The 25,649-nt window shown below is 33.8% G+C and overlaps 3 protein-coding genes across 4 annotated transcripts; all 3 read left to right on the top strand.

Moving 5' to 3' along the window:
* Window positions 1–7,752: 7,752 nt before the first annotated feature.
* On the top strand, window positions 7,753–13,249 carry LOC141661839 (putative galacturonosyltransferase 13). Of its 2 annotated transcripts, none has more exons than XM_074468847.1 (6): window positions 7,753–8,379; window positions 9,564–9,619; window positions 9,771–9,926; window positions 10,595–11,185; window positions 11,530–11,832; window positions 12,438–13,249. In XM_074468847.1, the coding sequence occupies exons 1-6, from the start codon at window positions 8,169–8,171 to the stop codon at window positions 12,717–12,719; spliced, it is 1,599 nt and encodes a 532-aa protein (XP_074324948.1). In that variant the 5' UTR covers window positions 7,753–8,168; the 3' UTR covers window positions 12,720–13,249. The 2 variants fall into 2 exon arrangements, with proteins under 2 accessions (XP_074324948.1, XP_074324947.1); XM_074468846.1 differs by having other exon boundaries at window positions 9,768–9,926.
* Window positions 13,250–13,995: 746 nt separating this feature from the next.
* On the top strand, window positions 13,996–17,286 carry LOC141661841 (membrane-anchored ubiquitin-fold protein 1-like). The gene is made up of 5 exons (XM_074468848.1): window positions 13,996–14,147; window positions 14,676–14,877; window positions 15,650–15,814; window positions 16,548–16,628; window positions 16,965–17,286. The coding sequence occupies exons 2-4, from the start codon at window positions 14,745–14,747 to the stop codon at window positions 16,601–16,603; spliced, it is 354 nt and encodes a 117-aa protein (XP_074324949.1). The 5' UTR covers window positions 13,996–14,147; window positions 14,676–14,744; the 3' UTR covers window positions 16,604–16,628; window positions 16,965–17,286.
* A 2,015-nt stretch (window positions 17,287–19,301) lies between these two features.
* On the top strand, window positions 19,302–25,419 carry LOC141661838 (chaperone protein ClpB3, chloroplastic-like). Its single transcript, XM_074468845.1, is given in 11 exon segments — window positions 19,302–19,473; window positions 19,476–19,591; window positions 20,232–20,450; window positions 20,694–20,931; window positions 21,483–21,678; window positions 22,028–22,082; window positions 22,167–22,317; window positions 22,494–22,802; window positions 23,322–23,587; window positions 23,792–24,706; window positions 24,923–25,419. Coding segments are annotated over 11 exon segments (2,913 nt in total). The 5' UTR covers window positions 19,302–19,355; the 3' UTR covers window positions 25,253–25,419.
* The last annotated feature ends 230 nt before the right edge of the window (window positions 25,420–25,649 follow it).

Genomic DNA, 25,649 nt, shown 5'->3' with positions numbered 1-25,649 from the left:
CTGTTTATATACTTTTCAATTTTCAAAAATTCATATCTTACAAACCGTTCATCCAAATTTCAATTGTTATATATATAAACGATCAGCGCTTCGATACCTACGCATAGGTATGTATATTGCGAGATTTTGAGAAGAAAAATTGCGGAGCATATTTTCCATTTTAATTTAATTTCGGGGCGTAGAAAAAGAGTTTGGAGGCGGTGATTACTCCACATGGCATCTCAGCGTGTATATGTCTATGACTATTAATTTCGGATTTTTCTGAAGATATTTTCCGGACATCAGATTCTCTCTTCGGGTTGATCGGAATTTATTTTGGGTAACGATTCCGAAATTCCGCCTTCGTACTTGTGAATATTATAGCATGTTAGTGCTTGTATATTTATTTCATAATTTTTAGAAGTTTTTGTAGAAGTCATTTTTGACCGTGTTATTCATTTATAGAGTGTTTATACACGTAAATATAAATTATTGTATTTATTGTTGTTGGTTGTGTCGATATGATATCGACTGACAGTCCGATAAATAGAGGAGGTGATGTCCGATTTCCAAGAAAATATTATTTTAAATTATTTTCCAGGCTCGATAATTCTTATAAAATTATTTTCTGGTGTTTGAGCCCTACTATTTAATTATAAAATGATTCGGAGGCCCGTTTTAATTCCGAAAAATGTTCAAAAATTCATAATAAATCAACCGTTCGTCCATTTAATACGAAACGAACGCCTCTAGACTCAGAAAAAATATTTCGCTTTCATTAAAAATACTTTCGAGACCCAAATTCTTTTGTTTCGAAAGGTCGCTTATTTTACGAATCATTCTAAGTCGATTTTTGATCGATAAATCATATTTTGACCTGATTTTAGTTTTAAACATATCGAGTCGAGCCTTTTGATGAACTGAGTCATATGTGATATGAATTATGTGATACGGGAGTTATGTGCTTATGTGCTATGTGAATTACGTGTGTATGTGGATCAAGAGTCCTATGTTTGTCTGTTATATTTATGTGTGGGCTATCGTATGGGTAGACGATAGGTTTTTGACTCGTAGTTCGTCAAGTGATTATCGTTTAGACGATTAAAGTTGTATCTTTTAATTATAGATGCGGATCATTCGAGTTGATCAGGACAAGACGTTGGATAAAGAATGAGATGGAATTGTATTGGATATCTGGCTTATAGAAATCGCAGGAGCAGCATATCAATGAAGTGTTGAAAAGAAGGACGGTGATGTTTTGAGATAGAATGTCAGAATAGATGCGTGTTTGCGAGTGTGATTAACTGCTAAAAACTCAAAGGCAAGTACCTCTGACTTCACTTATCGTTCAAGTGACGTTTATTTCGAATCATATTATGCAAGTATTTCTATCATCACTTATTGTTCAAGTGATATTTATTTTGAATCGTATCATGCAAGTATTGCTTTCCCTATTCTCAGTTCAGAATAGATAAATGTTTTATATATCGCTGAATTAAATAATTCTGTTTGTGCAAATGCTCATCTTGCTATATATATTATAAAACATTTATCAGTTTTATATCAATCCCAAAAACTTTCCAGATCCTACTCCAAAAGCACACTTTGTTGGATTTAACATCATCTTGTGGTACCTCAGGACCTCGAAAGCTTCCCTCAAATGGGTTATATGGTCAGTCTTCACTAGACTCTTGACTAACATGTCATCAACATAAACTTCTATGGTCTTGCCAATAATATCATTAAAAAATTTATTTACCAACCTTTGATAGGTGGCTCCTGCATTCTTGAGACCAAATTCCATAACAAGATAATAATAAACACCAAAGTCAGTGATGAATGATACCTTTGGGATGTCGTCCTTGTGCATCTTGATCTGATTATATCCACTAAATCCATCCATGAAGCTCGGCATCTCATGTCCAGCAGTGGCATCTATCAAAGTATTTATCCTTGACAACGGGAAACAGTCCTTAAGACATGCGTCATTCAGATCAGTGTAGTTCACACACATCCTCCATTTTCCATTGGCCTTCTTCACCATTACAGGGTTTTCTAACCATTCTGGAAATTGTATCTCCTCAATGAAACCAGCCTCTAAGAGCTTCTTTACTTCCAGTTTTATAGCTTATTGCCTCTGTGGGGCAAAACTTCTTTTCTTTTGCTTCACCGTCTAATGCAGATGAGCATTTGCACTCTGTGTGATTTTAAATGTTCTGCTCTAATGCAGATGTCAGTTTTATATCAAAAGACCCTATATATATTATAATGATCTTGCTGAGCATTTGTTCCGCTCATACTTGCATGTTTTTAAATTTAACCTCCAGTGAGGATTAGCTTGCGCTGTTTAGCTGCGTAATTCGAGGAAGCAAAGAAGAAGCTCTTGGAAGGTGGTTGGTCCAGGGTTTGCGGACTAGTGTAAGTTTTATTATGTAAAGTTGTTTATATTATATTATAATATAATTGTGTATTGTATTTGGGCCTAGTATACTTCTTTTCGAAGTTATACTGGCGGGTTAAGTTTTAAGGTTGAGAATTATTAAAAAGAGTTTTAAAAGAAAGTGAAAAATTTATTTGTGGAATTTGGAATTCTTGTTTCTAGAACTGTAAACTTAAAAGATATTGGAGTAGTTTGGGGTCATTTATAATAATTATCTTCCGCTGGCATTTATTTATTGATTTGACAGGTTAATTTGGATTGAATTGACGACCAAATCCTCTGACCCCGGATTTGGGGGCGTTACAAGATCTCTAGTACTCCATAGTTATTTTGACTTGTAGAGGTCTATGAGTTCTCTATAAGAGAATTTGGTTTATCGAGATCTCTAGTCTTCATATCTTCACTTTGACTTATCGATATCTCTGAGTTCCCTATTGACTTATTGACTTGTCGATAACTTAGAGTTCTCTAGTGGAATTTGACTTATCGATAACTCAAAGTTCTCGAATGAATGTTGATTTGTCGATAACTATGAGTTCTCTAGTGAATGAAGAAATGACTTCTCTATAACACTAAATATGTGACTTGTAAAGATCTTGACTTAGAACATTTTTCCCAAAACAGATTTATTCAACTCCAAGCTTCTTCATAATTCATCTGAGGCATGATCTTCCTGATCTTCTTCCAGATAGGATTCTTAGGCTTGACACTGTTTACAGAAAAATACTCCAGTCTGCTCCTTTGACATTTTTACAAACTTTAAGTGTTATAAGTACAAAATACAAATCAAGATTACAATACAACTTACTTAGGCTTGTCAATTTGACTTAGTCTTGTTAAGGTACATGCATGTCTTGCACAACAGTTCGTTCGAGTTGGAGCCCAATAAGCTCGTCCGATAAACTTATCGAACTCGAGTTCGAACAACATTTCTTGTCCGATAAACTTAACGAACCGAACCGAACTTTTAAGTTGTTCAACTCGAGTTCGGTTCGTGTTCGGTTCGTTCGTTAAGCTCGAGTTCGGTTCGAAAAAAATAGTATATTTATAATATTATATGTATAAATATTATACGTGTTATTAATAATATATATTAATTATATTTTATAATTATTTCAAATAAATATTTTATTTGTGAAAAAATATATAATTAATAGTTTGATACAATTTTTCACTTAAAATAATATTTAAAATGTATTTTAAAAAAAAATACAAATGATGTTCACGCACAATTCATGTTCGTTCGTGTTCGGTTCGGTTCGATATGTTCGCGAACAGTTCGTGTTCGGTTCGAATATTACCGAACTCGAGTTCAGACAAGAAATTTTGACCGATAAGCTTATCGAACATTGTTCGATTCGTTAAGATTTTGTCCGAGTTCGTTAAAAGTTCGTCCGAGTTCGGTTCATTTACAGCTCTATTTGAAATGTCTTATCGAGAAGATCGGTGTTGAACAAATCGAAATGTTAAGACATTGTCGATATAGCTGAAAACCGCAATTCATAAGTAGATCGCATATTTTACTACTTTTGAGAACCAGGGATTACGTAATTTCATGTATATTTTTTTTAATTGATAATAAAAATATCGCAAGATTTTTTTAAAAATTGATTTTTGAGTATTCGAACATGTTATTCTTATGTCTACACAAATTTCACATTAGTGATGAAATTATAATATGATAATTATCTTTACATAAATCACAATTTATTTATGTTTATATGTTATAACATGACAACAAATTATGAAATTTGTATAGAACCGAACTCAATTGAGACATTATGGAAAATTAAGATTTATTTATGTGTAATTCCGTCATGAAAGACCCAATTTTTTCGAAAGAATTCGACATATAAAATTTTTCCTAGACATATCTTAGGAAGGAGTTTTCGACTACTTTCAGTATTTTAATAAAAAATAATCCAGATTTCTTACTCCGACGAAAATTATGATTTATCCCCTTCGTGAAATAGTTATGACTCACAAAACTTAATTTACTTGTTTCTTTACATATTGAAATGATATCATATATTTTCAATCTATGGGTGTAGCCTAATATATATATATATATAATATATATATATATCGCAATTCATACAGGGTTCCCTTATATATAGTTTCGTGGAGAACCGTTTTTAAAAAAAATAGAAAATACTTAATTTATTTATTTTTTCATCATATGTAGTTACAAATTTTGATTATCAAATTAAAACGTAGTTGCGCGGTTCTTTTATTTAAAATATTATTAAAAATTATGAAATAGTTTAAAGTGTTTCAGTAGTAAAATCAAATTAAAATTACACATATCCAAAATTGTTACACAATACAATCAAATTTAAAATCAAAATTTTTCAAATTTCAAATGTTAAACTTTTTTTATTATGTTCAAATGTTATTACAGTTAAACCTCAATTAAGTAATATCTGATAAAGTAATAATCTCGCTTAATTGATAAATTTTGTCGGTCCCAACTTGGGCCAATGTTGTAAAGTAATATTCTCGCTAAAAGTATAAAATAATAAAAAATTAGAAAGTCGTTAAGGGCCCAAGTAAGATGTAAAGTAATAATTGTATATATGTTTAAAGTATATTAATTACAAAATTCAATTTCTTTAAAATATGGATCGATAGTAGCTTGTTTTCTTTTTCACCAAAGCCAAAATTAAATCATTCTTGACTTTATGTAAAGGATAAATAACTCTCATAATATTTGCTCGTTTTGTAACAAGTAACTTTTGATTACACGTTTGAGATAACATTGTTATCGTCCGTTTCTGGATCAGTCCCTACATCGTTGTTCATTACCGACTAAATAATTTTTCGTCCGTAGGTGATTCGATAACCGCATCATTGTCAACTTGGATAATTTAAACGATGCTCAACATCCATCACATTTCTATATGATGGATTAGATATCGTTTCATTTAATTCTTCAATATCTTTATTTATTTCATCAATTTTATTCATCATTTTCTTATGAACGCATTTCGTAATGCCCAAAACAATTTGTAATCGTGGTTGTTTTCACATAAATATTCAGTAAATTGATAAAATATTATTTTATCGATAAATTAATAAAATATTATTATATCGATAAAGTAATAAATTCGGTAAAATAATAATTTATCCCAGTCCCAAGGGTATTAATTTAAAGAGTTTTAACTGTTATACATTAGCAAAAAATTATATATTTTTTGAAATAAAAATTACAATTCTTGCTGAAATTTTATAATAGAATTAATGGTTCTCTATGGTTCTCCTTATACGGATATATATATATATATATTAGTTTATTAAGCCGCATTTCGCAGCGGACTTATCACCGTGCTTTTAAATAAAATATAAAAAATTTGAAATAAAATTCTATTTTTTTAATCCCGATTTCGTGGTGGTTATACTAAAATTCCTAATAATATAGAATTCTAGAAAAACACCTTTTAATTAAATATTAGTCTATAACATGTGCGATGCACTAATATTTTTAAATAATTACTAGAAAAAATGACCAAAATACCCTTTTCGGAGGTTATTTTTTCCAAAATACCCATTCTGAAACAAGGTGTCCTAAATAACTAACAAATATTCCACTATGAGTGAAGTATCAATATGATACACCACTTCCACTAGTGTATCATGGTGATTCTTCTTTGTTAGTGGAGTATTTGTACTGATATTCCTTTCCCAATGAAGTATCAAGCCTGACACTCCACCGTTATTGGAGTATTATATATTTTTTTTCAAAATTTAAATATTTATTCAATAATTTTATTATTTAAACATGCGCCATATTTTATAATTTTATAATATTTTATGGTTTAACAATTCCCCATTTGGGGTTTAGAAATATTTTAAAAAATGAATAAAAGTAAAACCGATTTAGGGTTTAGGGCATCCTAAACCCTAGAGCATAAACCTTAATTAAAACGTGGACCTTTATTTAATAATTATAAAATTTCAAAATTGAAGATGATTCTCCGTCAACAATGGAGTATGTAGCCCGATACTCCACTAACAATGGATTGCCATTCAGATACTCATGTGCTAGTGGAGTATCAAGCTGTCACCCCACTGAAAATGAATTATCCGGTGAATATTTTGGGTAGTTTAAAATTCTATTGGGTATTTTGGGCAATGATCATTTAAATATGGTTATTTAGGGCTTTCACCCTAATTACTATGGCGCGTTTCGCAGCGGCCTAGAATATGTATTTTTCTGTCTTTCTTATCTGATCTCGGTCATTATACAATTATGAATAATAGATAAATATAATAAACCAAGAAGTTTAAAGAGCCTATCTCTCGTTATACATGTCTACTCCAACGATTCGCTCTCTTATAATTCACAAATTTAATATCATAAAATTATATTATTTATTAGTCAATGATCAATGTAATATTTTTTATTTAATAATATAAAAATTTGAGAAAATTATAAAAATAGATTAAAACGATATGAGAGGCGTCACATCACCATCCTCGTCTTTTTCTTTTCTTGACACAAGTATAATATATAATGATATAATAATTTTAAAATACATTGACAAAACATATTTTTGTATACTTTTTTCATTGGCTAAAAGTCAAACGATTTTTTAAAAAAATATAATCCTACTAAGTTCAGATTTTAGGAGAAGGAGGAGAAATGATATCAAAAAAAAATATTTAGAAAAATATCAAGATTGTAAGTTGATTTTTAAAAAAAGAAGAAATGTTAGGAGAATATTATGATGATAAGTTGATTTAAAAAATTTTAACGAAATATATCGTGGAAAAAGTTAGAAAAATATTACGAATGATGACAGACATTTGTAGATAGTTGTTTTTGTAATATTTAATAGGTTAAAAATTAAAAGAAAATTTCAGAAAATATATAATATAATAAGTTGATTTTAGGAAAATATAATATAGTAAGTTGATTTTAGGAGAAAGAGAAGAAATTTTGTTAAAAAGAAAATTTAGAAAAATATCAAGATGACAAGTTATTTAAAGAAAAAGTAGAAGTTTTACGAGAATATTCACGATAATGAGCTGCTTTTAATAATCTTAAATGAAGATGATTGTAAAATATCTAGAAGAATATTACGAATGATAATAATATATTTAAGAGAAAAAAAAGGTAATTATAGTTTTTGTATAGTAGATTCTATCCTATCTGTGTTTTGGTTTGTTGTAGCAATTTTATCGTAATTTAAATAACAATTTTGGCAGTGCAACTACTTTAACTAAAAAAACACAATAAACCAGGTCAATTAGTTCACTCCCTGGGCCCCATTCTACTCCCCCTTTTAAGCTCAGCCCCACTATTTTATCCTCATTTTCAAATATTACCCTGTTAAATTCCTCTATTTCTTACCTCTCCTTCCTTCATTTTTAACCTTTTTTTCTCCCTGTAAACTCTCTCTCTCTCTCTCTCTCTCGCTCTCTCTCTCCCTCTTTCTCTCTCTCTATTTGAAATCAAACATAGACACACACTCTCTGTATCTATATACACAGCCAGGAACAGGAAGGAACTGTTGGTACACATATACACACACATTTTGTGTGTATCTTCAATGCATTTGTGTTTTAAACAATCGCCGGCGAGTAATTACCGTTGTTTTTCTCCGGCGACGGCCGGATCGTCGAATTACGGCGGCGAGAATGCACGATTTCAAAATTGATGCAATTATTGTCGGTGTGCGAGATTTAATTGTTAGAAATTTGAGAAATTACAAATTGGCGAGAAATTAGGGTTTGGTAGAGATTGACGATGCAGCTTCACTTCTCACCTAGCATGAGAAGTGTAACGATATCGAGCAGCAATGGATTTTCTGACTTGATGAAGATCAAAGTCGCAGCTCGTCACATTTCTTACCGTACACTTTTTCATACTATTCTTATTCTCGCTTGTTTGTTGCCGTTTCTGTTTATTCTCACTGCTCTCGTTACTCTCGAAGGCGTTAACAAGTGCTCGTCTTTCGGTAATTTTTTAATTTTTCTTTTGGATGTTATGTGCGTGCAATGCATTGTTTTGTTTGATTTATTTGTATGTTTGGATCTGTGTTTGTTTGATCACATTGTTGAATTGGCTTGCTAGTGGATTTGATTTTCGAGTAGATATGCGTTTTTAGTAATTATTATTGTAGCATTAGGATTTTAGTGCAAAATGTGAATAGTGTTCATTCTTAAAATGACGAGACTTAGTAAGTTAATACGTAAGTTATTGAATCCTGCGGAGTCCACACCAAGAGCTCCTACAAGTGACAAGGCAAACAAAACTGTAAAAGGGTTCCATGTCAAAAATATCAATTTCAAAAGTTCCTTACTCAGATAATGAGAACCATGTTTGCTAAGTAAGTTCTATCTCCGTAGATTCGATAGGACTATAAATGAATCCTCATATTTGTCAAATATTCGATAATTCATAATATTCAAAATCTTAATTATTAATGAATAATAAAGATTGCAGCTTTTTATATAGATATCCTAAAGGCTTAAACTAATAAATAAATTTAAAACAAATAGTGATTATTTTATTGAATCAATAGAGTTCCGCGTGTCTTACCGCCGCAATATCTCCAAATTGCTTCATGCGGCTAAGTTTTTAAGTGTCTACTGTATCATCTTGTGTTATGTTACTTACATAAGACCCTTTTAATATTAAAATTTACTTTCAAAAGTTTTTTGTATGGTCACTTAACTCTCACCCGCCTTTCTCTGTGAGGCCCTGTGTAATAGTGTGTTGTAGTGATAGACTTTTATGTGTCTTCGTCTATGTTTTCAAACCGCTAAAGCAAGAATATGTATATTCATTTAACTGTACAACTATCTTTATGGGCTGTTTAACTTAACTTTAACATCTTCAAGAATGGATGCAACTATTAATTCTGAACATAGGCTGCTTTTATAATGTTCAACAGTTTGTGGTATGTATCTGTAGTTTTTTTCTTTCAATGTTCCTGTATATATTGTGTTAATGTTGGCACAGCATATAGTTGACTTGGTTTTCAATTCATTGTTCTTGCCTAGGATAGTACTAGTTCTTTTTACCGTTTCCACTCCAACTAATTAAGTATTTTGCTCCGCTCGCTGTGTTCATAACTTAAAATATTGATATCTGATCATTGAATTATGATTCACCATTCATGTTTTTTGTGCCATTCAGATTGTCTAGGCAGGCGGTTGGGACCAAGGCTTCTCGGCAGGGTTGATGGTTCAGGGGTAAAAATTGTCTCTATCCTGTTATTAATATTTTACATGTACTCGGCTCACCCAGTACTCATAATCTTTCCATCTTGATAAGGTCCAGAACTGTATGTTTTAATAAATTATATTGGTACTATTAACTGAAATTGCGCACTTTTGACAGCAGCGGCTGGTTAAAGATTTGTACAAGATATTAAATCAAGTGAATTCTGAGGATATCCCAGATGCCATAAAGCTCCCCAAGTCATATAGTCAACTTGTTACAGAATTGAAAACCAAAAAGTACAAAGCAAAGGAATTTGCTCTTATTTTAAAGGGAATGGTAAGTTGCATATTATCAAATTATAATATTTTATATTTTATATGAATCTCTTACTTGTCTTTGGTGGTATATATAGTTATTTTATCTTCACTTAAGCAGTACGACTTGTTAAATAATGACTGATAGTACTATGTACCAACTCTCTGTAATTATTCATGGATATGTTGCATCTGCCATATTGGTAAACATATAATATATTTTATTACGTTTTGATTATGTGATAGGCCTCCTGTATTTTGATAGCACGAGTAAATGTCTTCAAAGGTACAGAATTGTTGTCTCTAGATAAGATATATATAGGCCATTCAACATTATGATTATTTATAGATTATAACTCTTCTGATAAGATAAACAATTACAGTTCTGGGTCTGAGATTCTCGAGAGATACAAAAGATAATGTTAACCCTATATTTTGCCACGTTTGTGGTATCCCCCCTGCTGGCCAATAGAATAATATTATTTATAAAGTACTAGGTACATATAAACATGAACCACTATGATGACTGACTTTGTTAAATGGAATGTTATGTGCTTAGTAAGCATCAGTATGTGCAATTCATGCGCAGAGGATTTTTTTTTTGAGAAGGTAGAGTCTAATTATTTTCGATTACAAATGGGCCGCATTAAGCAGCTGTCTTATTTCCCAAACAAACTTGATATTGTACAGATGGAGCAATCTGAAAAGGAATTAAAGGAATCAAAGTTTGCAGAGCTACTTAACAGACACTATGCAGCTAGTGCTGTTCCAAAAGGCATTCACTGTCTCGCTCTGCGTCTTACTGATGAATACTCTTCCAATGCCCGTGCAAGGAGACAGTTGCCTTCGCCCGAGCTTCTTCATGTCCTTTCTGACAACTCGTATTACCACTTTGTTTTCTCATCGGACAACATTCTGGCAGCTTCAGTTGTGGTCACTTCTGCTGTCCAGTCTTCTACAAAACCTGATAGAATTGTCTTTCATGTCATCACCGACAAGAAAACTTATGCAGGGATGCACTCATGGTTTGCTTTGAATCCCGTAGCCCCTGCTATTGTCGAAGTGAAAGGTGTTCATCAGTTTGATTGGTTAACTAGAGAAAATGTTCCTGTGCTTGAAGCAGTGGAAAACCATTCTGGACTCTGGAACTACTACCATGGTAATCATGTTGTGGGGGCCAGTCTAAAAAATACTACTCCACGGAAATTTGCATCCAGACTACAGGCTAGAAGCCCAAAATACATTTCGCTGCTGAACCATCTCCGGATATATTTACCAGAGGTAATTTTGTCACCTGCTCTCTTTTATTTCTCTCTGATGAATATTAAGATCGTTTTATTCGTTTCAAAACATTATTGAAAGAAGATTTCTGGTTCCTGCAAGTACATATTAGGATGCTATTCAAAATACAGAGCTAAAGTTAGACAGAGATTACTTCACTTGGTTGAAACTGTGAGTAGACAAGCCAAATTATAATTAGATACTGTTTAGAACAGAGCAACCAACAATCAGATTTATGTAAAATTACTAGTGATATGGGATACTTCTTTGCGCTGTAATAAAGTTAAGCTATTTGTTTTTTTCTTTCTATTGCGTGTCATGTTACTGCTATTTGCATGATGCAGCTCTTCCCCAACCTTGACAAGGTGGTTTTCTTAGACGATGATGTTGTAATTCAGCGTGACCTGACTCCACTTTGGAAAATTGATCTCGGTGGAAAGGTCAATGGAGCTGTTGAAACCTGTAAAGGTGAAGATGACTGGGTAATGTCTAAGCGATTAAAAACCTACTTTAACTTCTCACATCCCCTCATTTCGAAGAACTTAGATCCAGATGAATGTGCTTGGGCTTATGGTATGAATATCTTTGACCTGCGTGCATGGAGGAAGACTAATATCAAAGACAGATACCACACCTGGCTAAAAGAGGTAAAGTCAAAGATATGTGTGTTCTTTTTACCCCAAACCTTCTCTCTTTTTGGTTACTTTGCTTTGGTGTGAATGATTATCATATCTTTCTTGTTCAATTTTCAATAATTGTTGTGTCAAAAAGGTAAAGTATGTACGTGGTATAGTTGCCTAATTTAGTTTGTAATACCTGGAAGTTCACTGAAATCCCATGCACTTCTCCTAAAAAATTGGGCCGGTATGTAATTTTTAAGGCCAATATTCACTTCTAATATGTTAGTCAACCACATTGAATTTAGTGCTTGAATTCATCATTGCTTATAGTCTCATACAGCTAACAGCTATTTATAGCAAGTTTTGCATACTCTCAAATGAAAAGCAGAATAAATTATTTTGACTTTCAGTGAAATCTAAGAAATTGTTACTTTGAGGTTGTTCGTTTTTGGACCTTGTTATTTATCGACTCAAGCTTAGGACGAAATTACCAATTTGTAAATTGAATAATAAAAAATTGATAATTGATCATTCTTCTGGTCTAGTAAAACATAATAAGTTTCTTGGATATATTTAGTGGCTTGAATCTGCACTTAATACTTAATACATCTTTGTTGTCCTTTTCTCCACAGAATCTGAAGTCGAATTTGACAATGTGGAAGCTTGGAACTCTTCCGCCGGCATTGATCGCTTTTAAAGGTTACGTCCAGCCAATCGACTCATCATGGCACATGCTGGGTCTAGGATACCAAAATAACACCAATATCGAGAGTATAAAAAAAGCTGCCGTAATTCACTACAATGGCCAAGCAAAGCCATGGCTTGAAATAGGTTTTCAACATCTCAGACCATTTTGGACAACGTATGTTAACTATTCCAATGATTTTATAAAAGGTTGCCACATACTGGAGTAGTAGTAACATCAGAGTGCATCCAGTCAAAATTTAATCGCTGCTGTCCTCTTGACCTTTTGAAGTAGAGAACGTGCATCACCAGCATGAGGAGATTATTCATTCTTTAATCCGAAAACATCAGCCTGCTTAGCTTTTAAAGGAATATGTTGGCCCTTTACCCCAAATGCGGACATAAAACAATTGCATACAGACCAAGGATCTGAAGACAATAGTTCTGGGGGTGCAAGGCCTCTTCTTTAGCATAGCTCCAGATATAGATCTTACTCTCTTCTTTTGTTTCTTTTTTCTTTAATCTGTTCTTACAAGTTGCAGCTATCACTCTGTTGTAATGCCCTCTATATTCTCAAACACGAAACACCTTCTTTCGAATCATAAATATGTGGTAGGTCATTAATGTTCCTTTTGTCTAGGGAACATTGGTAGGTTATCTGTCAGTAATTTATGTATGGTAAGTTAGAAATTTACAAAATGTGAAGAAAATTATCCACCCCCCAAATAGGTATATATTATTTGAGTCCGCATTGTTGATTTGTTGGTATTGTTTCTCCCTTACGGCAAGATGTGTATCATATCTCCATTGTGGAAGAAGGATATTGGGAAAGCGCAAGAACTTCCTTGGCCAGGACAAAAATTCTAATATATTAAAGGATTTTTCTGCTTATGATCAAGTATCAATAAGCTGGTGGTTCCTTTTTTTTTTATGCTGTAAATATTCGCAATAATTGCATGACTAGAACACCTACTTAAATGATTCTTAAGAGTATTTCTTTATGAAGATTATCAAAGTGTTAACTAAATGTGCTGTAAAGGTTAGTAGTAGCCTTTACAGGACAGACTTATGTTTTTTTGTTTAATCCCAATTACTATTTACCTGCCACAAATATAAGCAAAAATAATAAATATGAGCTCGATGAGACAGCTCAATCATGTAGTTAAAGGCTTATCTCTTGTCGTCTCATATTTTGGGTTTGATTCTCGCTCACCCGATAATTGTTGCTTGCAATCTTAAAGGGAGGTAATGAAGAAGACTAAAGAAAATTGAATAAAATGAAACTGATGACGGTTTGGGTTAATAATAATGTTGAAGTAGTAACATGAAAATGAAAGATGATGGTAATGGTAACTTCGAAAATACAGGTATAGAAGGAGCAAGGTTATGGTAACTTAGAAGTTACAGATATGGAAGGAGCAAGGTTAAAATTATTATAAATATAATGTATGCTAATTACACTAATGACAGGCAATAATTATTATAATTATGATTGTATTGGAGATTTGTAGTATCATATAATTAATTGAATTACTCCAATTTACAGGCGTATGCAGTGTTATTTGCTTCCTTGTCTTCTTCTTCTGTAGGCAATTGACGTTTGAACCTAAAGACTTTATTGCATAAAGTGGACAACCCTAAACTACTCTCCAAGCCAAGTAAGATTACTCTTGATTATTTTTATTACATCTTTGTAGTTAGAATCTTTTTAATCTATTGATTGTTTACATACCCATGTTTCCTATTTGCCTATTCAACTACTATGACTCTATGATTGATTTGCAGACACACACACACACACACTTTTTATGTATTTAAGATTAGAATCTTGATAATTGTTGGAATTAGCTGTCAGAGAATCTCCTGCTCATGCTTTCTTTATTCTTGTCACAAAAAGCTTCAAACTTTGTTTTCTTGATTGTTTCCTGTATCAAATTCGACATTTTCCTTTACTAAATTCTTGTTAGAATCGAATTGGGTGTTAGAGTTCACTTCCTGTTTTCTACCTATCCTATGTAATTAGTAGTTGATTTATCGGTCTTGCTTGTTGTAACTTGAAGACTTCAATATTTTTGTCCTTATCTTGATGCAATTAGCTCCAAGTTTGTGTTTTGCTTCTGAAATCAGCCTCTCACAGTGCAAACCGAGGATTTCAGCTTTTAGCGTGGTATTGGTTTTTGGTGCAGGAAATTTGGATTTGGAGAATCTGTGAAGACTGCTATCCTGTTCTGATTTTTTTTCAGGAATTTTGAATTATGTCTGGAATTCAGGACCAGCTTGAGATCAAGTTTAGGTTGACGGATGGGTTGGACATTGGTCCCAAGACTTTTCCAGCTGCTACAAGTGTTTCGAATTTAAAGGAAAGCATCCTTGCGCAGTGGCCTAAAGGTTGGCTACTTAGGTTGAATTTTTTGTTTTCGTAGATGTTAACTATCTGATGAGTATCTTAAACAGACTATATGTAACTAATGTGCCGTCAACCTTCACTGTATCTGAATTTTAGTTGCTTGTTTGTATGTCAGTACTTTATTCACACGTTAAATATTTGTTTCTTAGAATTTTGATTTGGCATGTAAATTAAACCAAAATTTATGGAAGGTTGTGTGGTGGAATATCTGAAAGAACTTCAATATCTGAGTGGCTAAATTCTCAATATAGTTTTCTATCCGGTTATACTCATAGGAATAAGACGAAAAACTATGTAATATAAAGGCCGTTGCAGAAATGCTATTTACATTTGCCAATAAAGTTATGACTTTACACCCGCTTCCTTATTAACCTCATTCATGGTGTTATCAGAAATGCGTTCCTACTTCACATGGTCTATTCATGTATAGCAGGAATGGTTGTCATTTAGGAGAGAAACTACGTCTCTTATTGATTTGATGTTCTTAGTTTTTATGCAAGTCTTAACAATTAGAAGACCTTTGTCGTTTATATTCACACTGTACACTCAAAAGTCACGGGAAATGAGAAAACTACTACTAGTTTAAGGGACTAGGTATATGGTTTTATTCATATAAATTTCTTTTGTTCTGGGAAATGTAAAGCAGTCTCGTATATATTATAACCTTTGGTAATTATGATGTACTTGGTTCTGCTGTAATCCTTAAACTTCAAGATGTGCTAATACTGATATAACAAGTTTTTCTTTCAATAGAGAGGGGAAATGGTCCAAGGACAGTAAAAGATTTGAAGTTAATTAGTGCTGGAAGAATATTGGAGAACAGCACAACAGTAGGAGAATGCAGGAACCCCTTGTGTGATATTCCTGGGGGAGTCAAAACTATGCATGTGGTTGTTCAACCAGCTCCTCCTGAAAAAGGTAAAGTTAACATTATATTTATCTCCAACTTGTTTGTAAACAGGCTGCAGCTCGTTAACATGCTGAGGTTGAAGACAAGATACTAGCCGTTTAGCTTTATAATTTTTCAGCCCTGCTTTGCTCTTCAACCTAGACACCCCCCAAAAAAACAAAAACCCAAATATAGAATAGCATGTCTAGCATTCTCATACGTCATCATAGCCAAGCAGCCCAAGCCCAAATATTACAGGCATTACCATATCCGTTTTTGCACTTCCGTTATATATTAAGAGCATACATAAATCAATTCCTGTGAATTTTTCAACCTTTGAGCAACTTAAATTGCCTTAATTACGACAATACTCAATCATATTGTTTGGTATTAGTAATTATTCTCAAAGTTAAAAATCAATATCTAGTGACTTGGTGCAGTTTGTAATTATTATTACTTTAATGGACTTTCCGGAGATCAGTGACTACCCATTCTTTACAATAAGGTAGCACTTTGAAAAGGAAACACTCTACCCAATCTGGGAATAGTGAATTCAGGGGTAAATATCTTATTGTAGAGGTGATCACCTGTGTAAGAACGAGCATGCAGTCACCCCCATATTCTTTATTCTGGATCTAGTCTCGTTTTGTTTAAAGTCTTGGCAGAGAACTTGATTTGTTTCCCTGTTTCATAAAGTTCAGTTTTACCTGTTTGAAGAAGTATAGTATCTCTGACCAAATTCTTGTTTTTCTCATGTAACAGAAAACAAAGCACAGACTAATCCAAAACAAAACAAGTGTCTCTGTGTCATATTATAAAGTACAGAGACTTGCATTATTCCAGGTTTGTAGTAATGTTTAGAAACATAAGGAAAATATTTGAATGTTTGTTATATTGTATCTACTCTCTATTTGCGGTCTTCACACACACACAGGCACACACAGTAGAGTACCACTGTTAATGCTAAATACAAGGAGTTGAGTTTTGGCTTGACGCTGAACAAGCGAGTATGCAAGCAGATGGGATTGAGTAAACTAACAAGGTTCCAATCTCATCTTCAGCTGCTGCATGTCAGTTTAAGTCGAGCACAAACCAGCTTTGCTAGCGATTTGGTTATAATGTAGGTCCTTGGTTTTTTGTCCAATTGGCAATTAATAACACTTTCTCATATGGTTTCAGTTGTACAATGCTGGAGTTGGTAACGATATTGATGCTTGTACATGTTTACACAAGAAACGAACTGGCGAGGTGCACATTTATCATAACCCTTTTCTTGATAAGATCAACGTGTTCATATAACTGTTTAAAAAAACTTCTCCCCTGTTTTATTTATTGTTTAGTTTTACTCAGACACCTTCCTTTTCAATCAAGGACTGTGAGTTCCTTCAACAGTTTGTGTCTTAACGTTAAAGATTAGAAGACGTTTAAGGAAGTGTTTTGGTGTTTAAGTTTTGTATTGTACATTCTGGTGTTGATTAATAATCAAAAGCCTTTGCTCAAATTTGTGTGATTGTGTGAAGACTTGTTTACTGATACAATTGCTAAATTTTATTTTTGTGCTAATTATGCCAATTAATTTGATTATTGGCTATCATGTTGTTCCTAAAAAAGGAAAAGTTAACAGCTACCAGATGAATGGCTAAATTTGTACTGTTTTATTTTTTTGCTATTATTAAGTTGTATATGACTGTGATATTAAGGTGCCGTATGGACCATGAGGTTACAATCTGGTTAACGGAAACGAGCCTCTCTAGATACAGAACTAATGGGACTGTTGCCGTCAAGGAACCAGTTACTCTAAAACCGCAAGGTGTTAGAGAATAACCCTTTGTAGGATCTTATATTCTAACATTTCCTCTCACTCGAGAACTCATTAATGGGTCGAAAAGTGGATCACGGATGCCCATCTTTGGAGGCCTGACCTCTAACCTTGACAGGATCGTGTCTCTCTAAATCTCTCTTTATATATGTCTTTGATCTCTAGATTAATTCAGCTTTAATCTAAATGAATACATGCTGTTAGTCCAAACCTCTCTTCCATCGTCGATTTCACCCACTGCATCCTCCAAACGACCTGCATTTTTATACATAGTGATCAAAAACTCGAAATTGTGCTCATCATCTGATTTCAACTCGAAACGGCTTGCAGAAGCAATTTTTCCGCAATAAGCATCCAGTTTCCCATGAAGGTAACAAGCAGTAAGTAAGCAGGGCACCCTATGCGGCTGGACCTAGCTCAAATTTCCGACACAGATTCATCTTACAAGCGTAGTGTTTCAGAATTAGATTTATTTTGTATTCATCCAGTAACATCTCCAGCCAGCATCTCCCTGTCTTTCGACATTCATAAGTGCACAACAGTTGATGATATTGAAACAAATGGCACCATATCTCTAAGTATATGTGTTCCTCATCTTTTTGAAGTACACTTGAAGCTCTCAAATGCTTACAATGAGCTGAAAAGATGGAGCTTTCCATATAGCCGCATGATAAGTTTCTTAACAAGTTGCCCCCATTAAAAATAATGAGACGTGGACCAAAATGTCACCGTGGGATAAAAAATGATAAAAAAATGTCACTTCTGAAAATTATGACCAAAATGTCGACTCAATACACTATATTGTACTCCTTTTTGAAAACAAACCAAAACCGATTAGCATATTGTTTCTTCTTTTTTTTTTAATTTTTTAATGTCAAAACGCTAAATGAAATAGCGTTTTGAGGCCAAAACCCTACGCTATGTCTCGTTTTGCACCTTATAAGAAAAAAGAAAAAAAATTGAATGGCTATAATGTTGCACGATTCAGCGTTTTGGGTCTTTTATCCAAATGATGCATGATGAAATGTGGTAAATTGACATTTTGAGCCATAATTTTCGGAAGTGATATTTTGGATCATTTTTCACTTCACAGGGACATTTAGGACCGACACCCCAAAATAATTTGTAAAACTTTTTCAAAATGACACACGTCATCTTGTTATTAGTGAGATTCGTATTAATACAGAGGTCCATTTTATTTATGGAATTTTCTATGGTGTGCTCAAGTGCACACAATAGTCACTCACTCTCGTATAAATGAGCTCTTCTTACTGGTGGTTGAATAATAATGTTAATGGCCCCTTGCATTCACATCAATTCCATCAATAAAAAGAGTCCATTTTTATTAGAGTTAGTGACTAATGTGTAATGATGACAACTCATCATTCGGAAACCATTTCAGGAACGATTTTTGTGAACCCATACATTTCTCAAATTAAATGCAACAAAAAATAACTTAAATTACTTTCCTTAAAAACGAATTTTTTTACATAAATTACAAAATTTAAGTTAAAAAATATTCCCTCAAAATAATAAAATCACTATTACAAAAATATGAGTAGCATTTTTGATGATCTTATGGATTTATTCTTTTCTTGAACAACACCTCAATCATTTTACAAAAGAATGGTCCCACTAGTACGTAATCTAGAAAGTACGCGAAAACACATTGAGATCCCAAACACGCCCCTCTCCTTTTAAATTCCCCGCAAACCCTCTACTATTTCTCATCATTTTTCACACTCCTATCAATGGCTACTACGACGTCGTTTTCCGCTATCTCTCTCCGATCTCTCTCTACTCGTCTCTCTAACAAAACTCCTAAACAACCTCTCTCTATTATCTCTCTCCTTTCTCTCCCAATCTCTCTCCCAAATTATCGCTAAAAAGTAACCCTAACAATGCGTTTTTCACCAAACCTTCTAGAACCTTCCGGAACAACAACTCCGCTTCTTTTATTGTCCGTTGCGAAGCTTCTGGCGGAAGAGTACGTGTTTCTCAGTGTTTGTTTAGTAGAGTAGAATCTCGATAAAATGAATATTCGATAAATGAATGATAACAAATCTCGATAAATTAATAAAATGTTCCGGTCTTAGATTTTTAACTGTATGTGTGTATGTGACGTGTAATTTATTAGTTTTCGATAATTGTATTGATTTAATTGAATATCAAAAAATGTAGATAAACAATAAACAAATGAATAAAATGTTTCGGTGTTGAGGCTCTTAAGTGTATGTGTATATGACGTGTAATTGTTTAGTTTTGGATAGTTGTATTGATTTAATTGAGTAATAAAAAAATCTCGATAAATGAATTCAATTTTCCGGTGATGAGGAATTTGACTGTATGTGTGTAAGAGCTAGTTTTGGATGATTGTATTGATTTAATTGAGTCATAAAAAAATCTCGATAAATGAATTAAATTTTCCGGTGATGAGGATTTTGACTGTATGTGTGTAAGAATTAGTTTTGGATGATTGTATTGATTTAATTGAGTCATAAAAAAATCTAGATAAATGAATTAAATTTTCCGGTGTTGAGGATTTTGACTGTATGTGTATAAGAATTAGTTTTGGATAATTGTGTAGAGTTGATTGGAGTATTGATGTTGTTGATTGTTTTGGATAGATTACGCAAGAGGAGTTTACGGAAATGGCTTGGCAAGCTATTGTTACTTCACCTGAAGTTGCGAAAGAGAATAAGCATCAAATTGTGGAGACGGAGCATTTGTTGAAGGCTTTGTTGGAGCAGAAGAATGGACTTGCTCGTAGGATTTTTTCTAAGGCTGGTGTCGATAATACTCGGCTTCTTGAAGCTACGGAGAAGTTCATAAATCTCCAGCCGAAGGTACTTTCTTAACTTTTTTGCTTTGTTTGAACATAAGTCACTAAGTTTTCGTGTCTATTTGATCAAATTGATAAACTACTCACTAGTTACTAGCTATGAATGGTGAGATAAAATTGATGTTATGTTGAACGTAGCTCGATTATTAACTTTGTATAGGTTACTGTGAATTGGTAATAGTTATAGTTACGTATTTTTAGAAGTACTTATCAATTCCCTGTGTTTGTGTCCATTTATTTAAACTAGGTTATTAGTGAGTCTGCTGGCTCAATGTTAGGGCGAGACTTGGAGTCCTTGATACAGCGTGCCAGAGATTACAAGAAAGAGTATAATGATTCATTTGTATCAGTTGAGCATTTGGTGCTTGGATATGTGGAAGATAGACGATTTGGAAAGCAATTGTGTAAAGATTTTCAGATTTCACTTAAAGCTTTAAAGAATGCTATAGAAGCTATACGGGGACGCCAAACAGTGATTGACAAAGGTAATCTAAGACCAAATTCTTTTATTATTGCTAGTGTTTTTCAAAAATAATACATGTTTACAGGGTTGGTTTCCACATCGTAATTCATTTGTAGCATGACTTATATAATTTTGTCAAATTAAATGGTTTAGTGAAAGCCAGTGTTTATCTTTCAATTTTACCTTGCTAGGAAATACTGCAGGTCATTAAATGCCTCACAAGAATTAACTTCCTCGTAATTCTTGGTTTCCACTTTCTAATCTAAGTGCAGTTACTATTGCACTTTTTGCCATCATATTTATAAGGATTATTTCGGTTGCAGTTTGTTTCACAGTCTGAATAAGTTCTCTGTTCCTGTTCTGTTGCCTCATGTAGATAATTGCATTATTCCAATTTTATAACTCATTTATGCTTTTAATCTACGAACTTTTCCTTATTTTCCATCTTAGGGTCTTGAAAATTCTCTTGAGTATATATATAAGCAATTAATAGTACTTGTTTGTATGCGTTGAAAGTCTCTGGTAGCTCTATCTCATAAATAAACTTCGTAAAATCTAACAAAACTGTTACAGATCCCGAGGGGAAGTACGAAGCACTAGAGAAGTATGGAAAAGATTTGACTGCCATGGCAAGGTCAGGAAAGCTTGATCCAGTGATTGGAAGGGATGATGAAATAAGGAGATGCATACAGATTCTTTCAAGGAGAACAAAGAATAATCCTGTCCTAATTGGTGAGCCTGGTGTTGGGAAAACTGCAATTTCTGAGGGGTAAGCTCTTCTTACTTTTTGTCGTGTTGCTAGTGGTCGTTTTAGCTTCTCCTGTTTCAATATTTTATCATGCATGTATATCGAAGAACAAATAGAGTCAAGATGATAGCGCTGAAAAAATTAAATTACAAACAAGTGCTGCTACTTTATATACTATACCGCAATGTTGTTCTTCAACTTTCTCTATATGAACTTGCCAGTCACATAAGATGGTAGCAGAAACTTTAATATGCCTTGTGATAGGGTTACCACTGCTGAACTTTTATTCATCGATAAGATCAATATATGTCTGCAATACTTTTTTTGGCTGATAATTTTGAAGGTATTAATTCGTCTCGATGTCTTACAGGCTTGCTCAGAGAATTGTCGAAGGAGATGTCCCTCAAGCTTTGATGAACCGGAAGGTATAATTTAGATTTGAGCCACTAGCTTCTACAGAGAGATATATACGGTGTTTTTATGAACTCATACTGATTGTTAATTTTTAGTTGATATCGCTGGATATGGGTGCACTTATTGCTGGAGCTAAATACCGCGGAGAGTTTGAAGACAGATTAAAGGCTGTGCTTAAGGAAGTAACTGAATCAGATGGACAAACGATCCTTTTCATTGATGAGATCCATACAGTTGTTGGGGCAGGTACATATCAGAAATTTGTTACTTTGCAATTTATTTTTCAATTAAATGAATGCCAGTTTTGACATGTATTGAGTTCACTGCTAAGTTTCTTTTAATCGACTTTCGCCATGTGCTGTTGCTGATGCCATGATTGTTGATGTTATATTATAATATAAACTTTATAAACTCCTCTTCAGGTGCCACCAATGGGGCAATGGATGCTGGAAATCTCTTGAAGCCCATGCTTGGACGTGGAGAATTGCGATGTATAGGGGCAACTACCTTGGATGAATATCGGAAATACATTGAGAAAGATCCAGCCTTGGAGCGACGTTTCCAGCAAGTCTATGTAGATCAGCCCACAGTTGAAGATACCATCTCTATATTGCGCGGGTTGCGGGAAAGATATGAACTGCATCATGGGGTTCGCATCTCTGATGGGGCACTGGTGGAGGCTGCAATTCTATCTGATCGTTACATTAGTGGCCGTTTCTTACCGGATAAAGGTATTCTTGCAAAAAGTAGTTAGATAACTTGTGAAGTATTTGATTTTTTTTGAATATGCTATTTGGACCATTGCTGATGCATTAGCACACTGCGTGATATTTTTCAGTGGTGTGTTTAGAAGTCAATCACGTAAATTTCCTAAAATTTTGTGAGGATTATGGTTTTTAGCTTCTATGGTATTTATGTGTTGTAGTAGTAAGATGGCTGGAAGAGATGGATGATGTCGTATCACTTTAATTAGCTAGAAATAGATTTGGTCATTAATGTCCCATTACCAGTTCCGTTCTAGAAAGAGTACAAAGGAAACAGTGATATATATATCAGGAAAACTAAAACATAATTCAACTAAATATGACGTTTCCTTACTTTGAAGGGATTATCATTGCAAAATAAAGATGGCTAGCAAATGGCAAGTGTCAAACTATAAGTCTATATAGAAGTAGAAGATACCTTCTGCCTCTTAATGCAGTAGACACTGAAGTAATGTTTAGTGCTGATTTACTGTTTTTTTTTCACAGCTATTGATCTAGTTGATGAAGCCGCAGCAAAATTGAAAATGGAAATCACCTCAAAACCAACAGCACTTGACGAGATCAATCGTTCAGTACTTAAACTAGAAATGGAAAGGTTATCTCTTACTAATGACACAGATAAAGCTTCTAAGGATAGACTGGATCGCCTTGAGTCAGAGTTAAATCTTTTGAAGAAGAGACAAACTGAATTAAATGAGCAATGGGAACATGAGAAAACCGTCATGACACGCTTGCAGTCGATCAAAGAAGAGGTATGTAAAGATTATGTTTGTCACTTCTGAGTTTGTTTTATGGAGGTTGCAATTATTTGATTATCCCTTAAATTTTAAATAATATTATGATTATAGGTCTTGCACAAATCTTAAATCAGATAGACCAAAATTCATATGACACTTCATCAAAGTTGGAAGGAGGCAAGTTTTTAGATGTTAACAACTTTTTTTGATTATTTGCAGATTGATAGAGTAAATCTTGAGATCCAGCAGGCAGAGAGGGAGTATGATCTTAATCGTGCTGCAGAGTTGAAATATGGGAGTTTGAACTCCTTGCAGCGTCAACTTGAAACTGCAGAGAAAGAACTAGATGAATATATGAGGTCTGGGAAGTCCATGCTTAGAGAAGAAGTCAGCGGGAGTGATATTGCTGAAATTGTCAGTAAATGGACTGGTATTCCAGTCTCAAAGCTACAACAATCGGACAGAGATAAGTTGTTACATTTGGAAGAAGAGCTGCACAAACGTGTGGTTGGCCAGGATCCTGCCGTCACATCTGTGGCTGAGGCAATTCAGCGATCTCGAGCAGGCCTATCAGATCCTCACCGCCCAATAGCTAGCTTCATGTTCATGGGTCCTACTGGAGTTGGGAAAACAGAACTAGCCAAGGCCCTTGCATCTTATATGTTCAACACTGAGGATGCTCTTGTGAGGATAGACATGAGCGAGTATATGGAAAAGCATACAGTTTCAAGATTAATAGGCGCTCCACCTGGCTATGTAGGATATGATGAAGGAGGACAGCTGACGGAGACGGTCCGCAGGAGGCCATATGCAGTTATTTTGTTTGATGAGATTGAGAAAGCTCATTCTGATGTGTTCAATGTGTTCCTTCAAATACTAGACGATGGTAGGGTGACTGATTCACAGGGTCGCACTGTGAGTTTCACCAACACTGTCATAATTATGACTTCAAATGTGGGTTCCCAGTACATACTTGGCACAGATGATGAAGAGACAAGTTATGAGACGATAAAGCGAAGAGTACTGGATGCTGCAAGGTCAGTTTTCAAGCCAGAGTTCATGAACCGAGTTGATGAGTACATAGTATTCCAGCCTCTTGACCGTGATCAGATTAACAGCATTGTCAGGATACAGGTAATTTTTAATAACTCTATGCTTGAACTATATAGTGAATATATTTTTTAGTTGAGCGTGTCATCAGTTTGCGATATGCCAGAGGTGAGTTTTTCTACTTCTTAAAGGCTAAATCTTAAAAAATGGATTTCAATTAGTTTTATTAAATATGTTTTGTTGGTAAATATATTTTGTCTTTCTCATTTAATTTAATTTCTTTGCACCTTTATCTGCCAGCTTGAGCGAGTACAAAAGAGGATAGCCGACCGGAAGATGAAGCTTAAGGTGACCGATGCTGCAGTCGAACTCTTAGGGAGTCTTGGGTATGACCCAAGTTATGGTGCAAGGCCGGTGAAGCGTGTGATTCAGCAAAATGTTGAAAATGAGCTTGCCAAAGGTATATTGAGGGGAGAGTTCAAAGACGAAGACACTGTGTTGGTAGACACAGAGGTTACAGCATTTGCTGATGGCCAGCTTCCCCAGCAAAAGCTAGTATTTAGAAAACTTGATTCTGGCACTGATGTTGAAGCAAATAACAGAAAAGTTGTTTCGCAGACCATGTTATAGCCAGGCTCTTCAATATGATTTTGTTTTCCTCGGTGTAGATTAACATTGTAAATGGCTGTAGATCATATGTTGCTATGGCAATGAGAGCTGAGTGTTTGAATAAATGTAAAGGCAGAATAATAAGATGATCTCATACATTTTATACAAGTGCTGTATATGCTTTTGGATGGGGTTTGTTTCTCTTTTCCTCTACAATTTTTCCTTATTCTTAGAAAATATTCAAGTAACGGTTTTTATTACAAATAAAATAGATTTATTACTAGAACTAAATAGAAATAGAAAATGACAATCATTTTTCTGTTATAATTTTACTGTTAAAAGTATATTTGGTACTAAGAGTGATTCCCTTAGAAAAAATGACAAAAATAGCCGATTTTTTAAAATTTTAAAAAAAAAA

The sequence above is a fragment of the Apium graveolens genome, chromosome 5 (genome assembly GCF_009905375.1).
Source record: "Apium graveolens cultivar Ventura chromosome 5, ASM990537v1, whole genome shotgun sequence".
Lineage (NCBI taxonomy): Eukaryota > Viridiplantae > Streptophyta > Magnoliopsida > Apiales > Apiaceae > Apium > Apium graveolens.
Note: the sequence above shows the minus strand (reverse complement) of the source record. Positions and strands in the feature narration are given on the sequence as shown.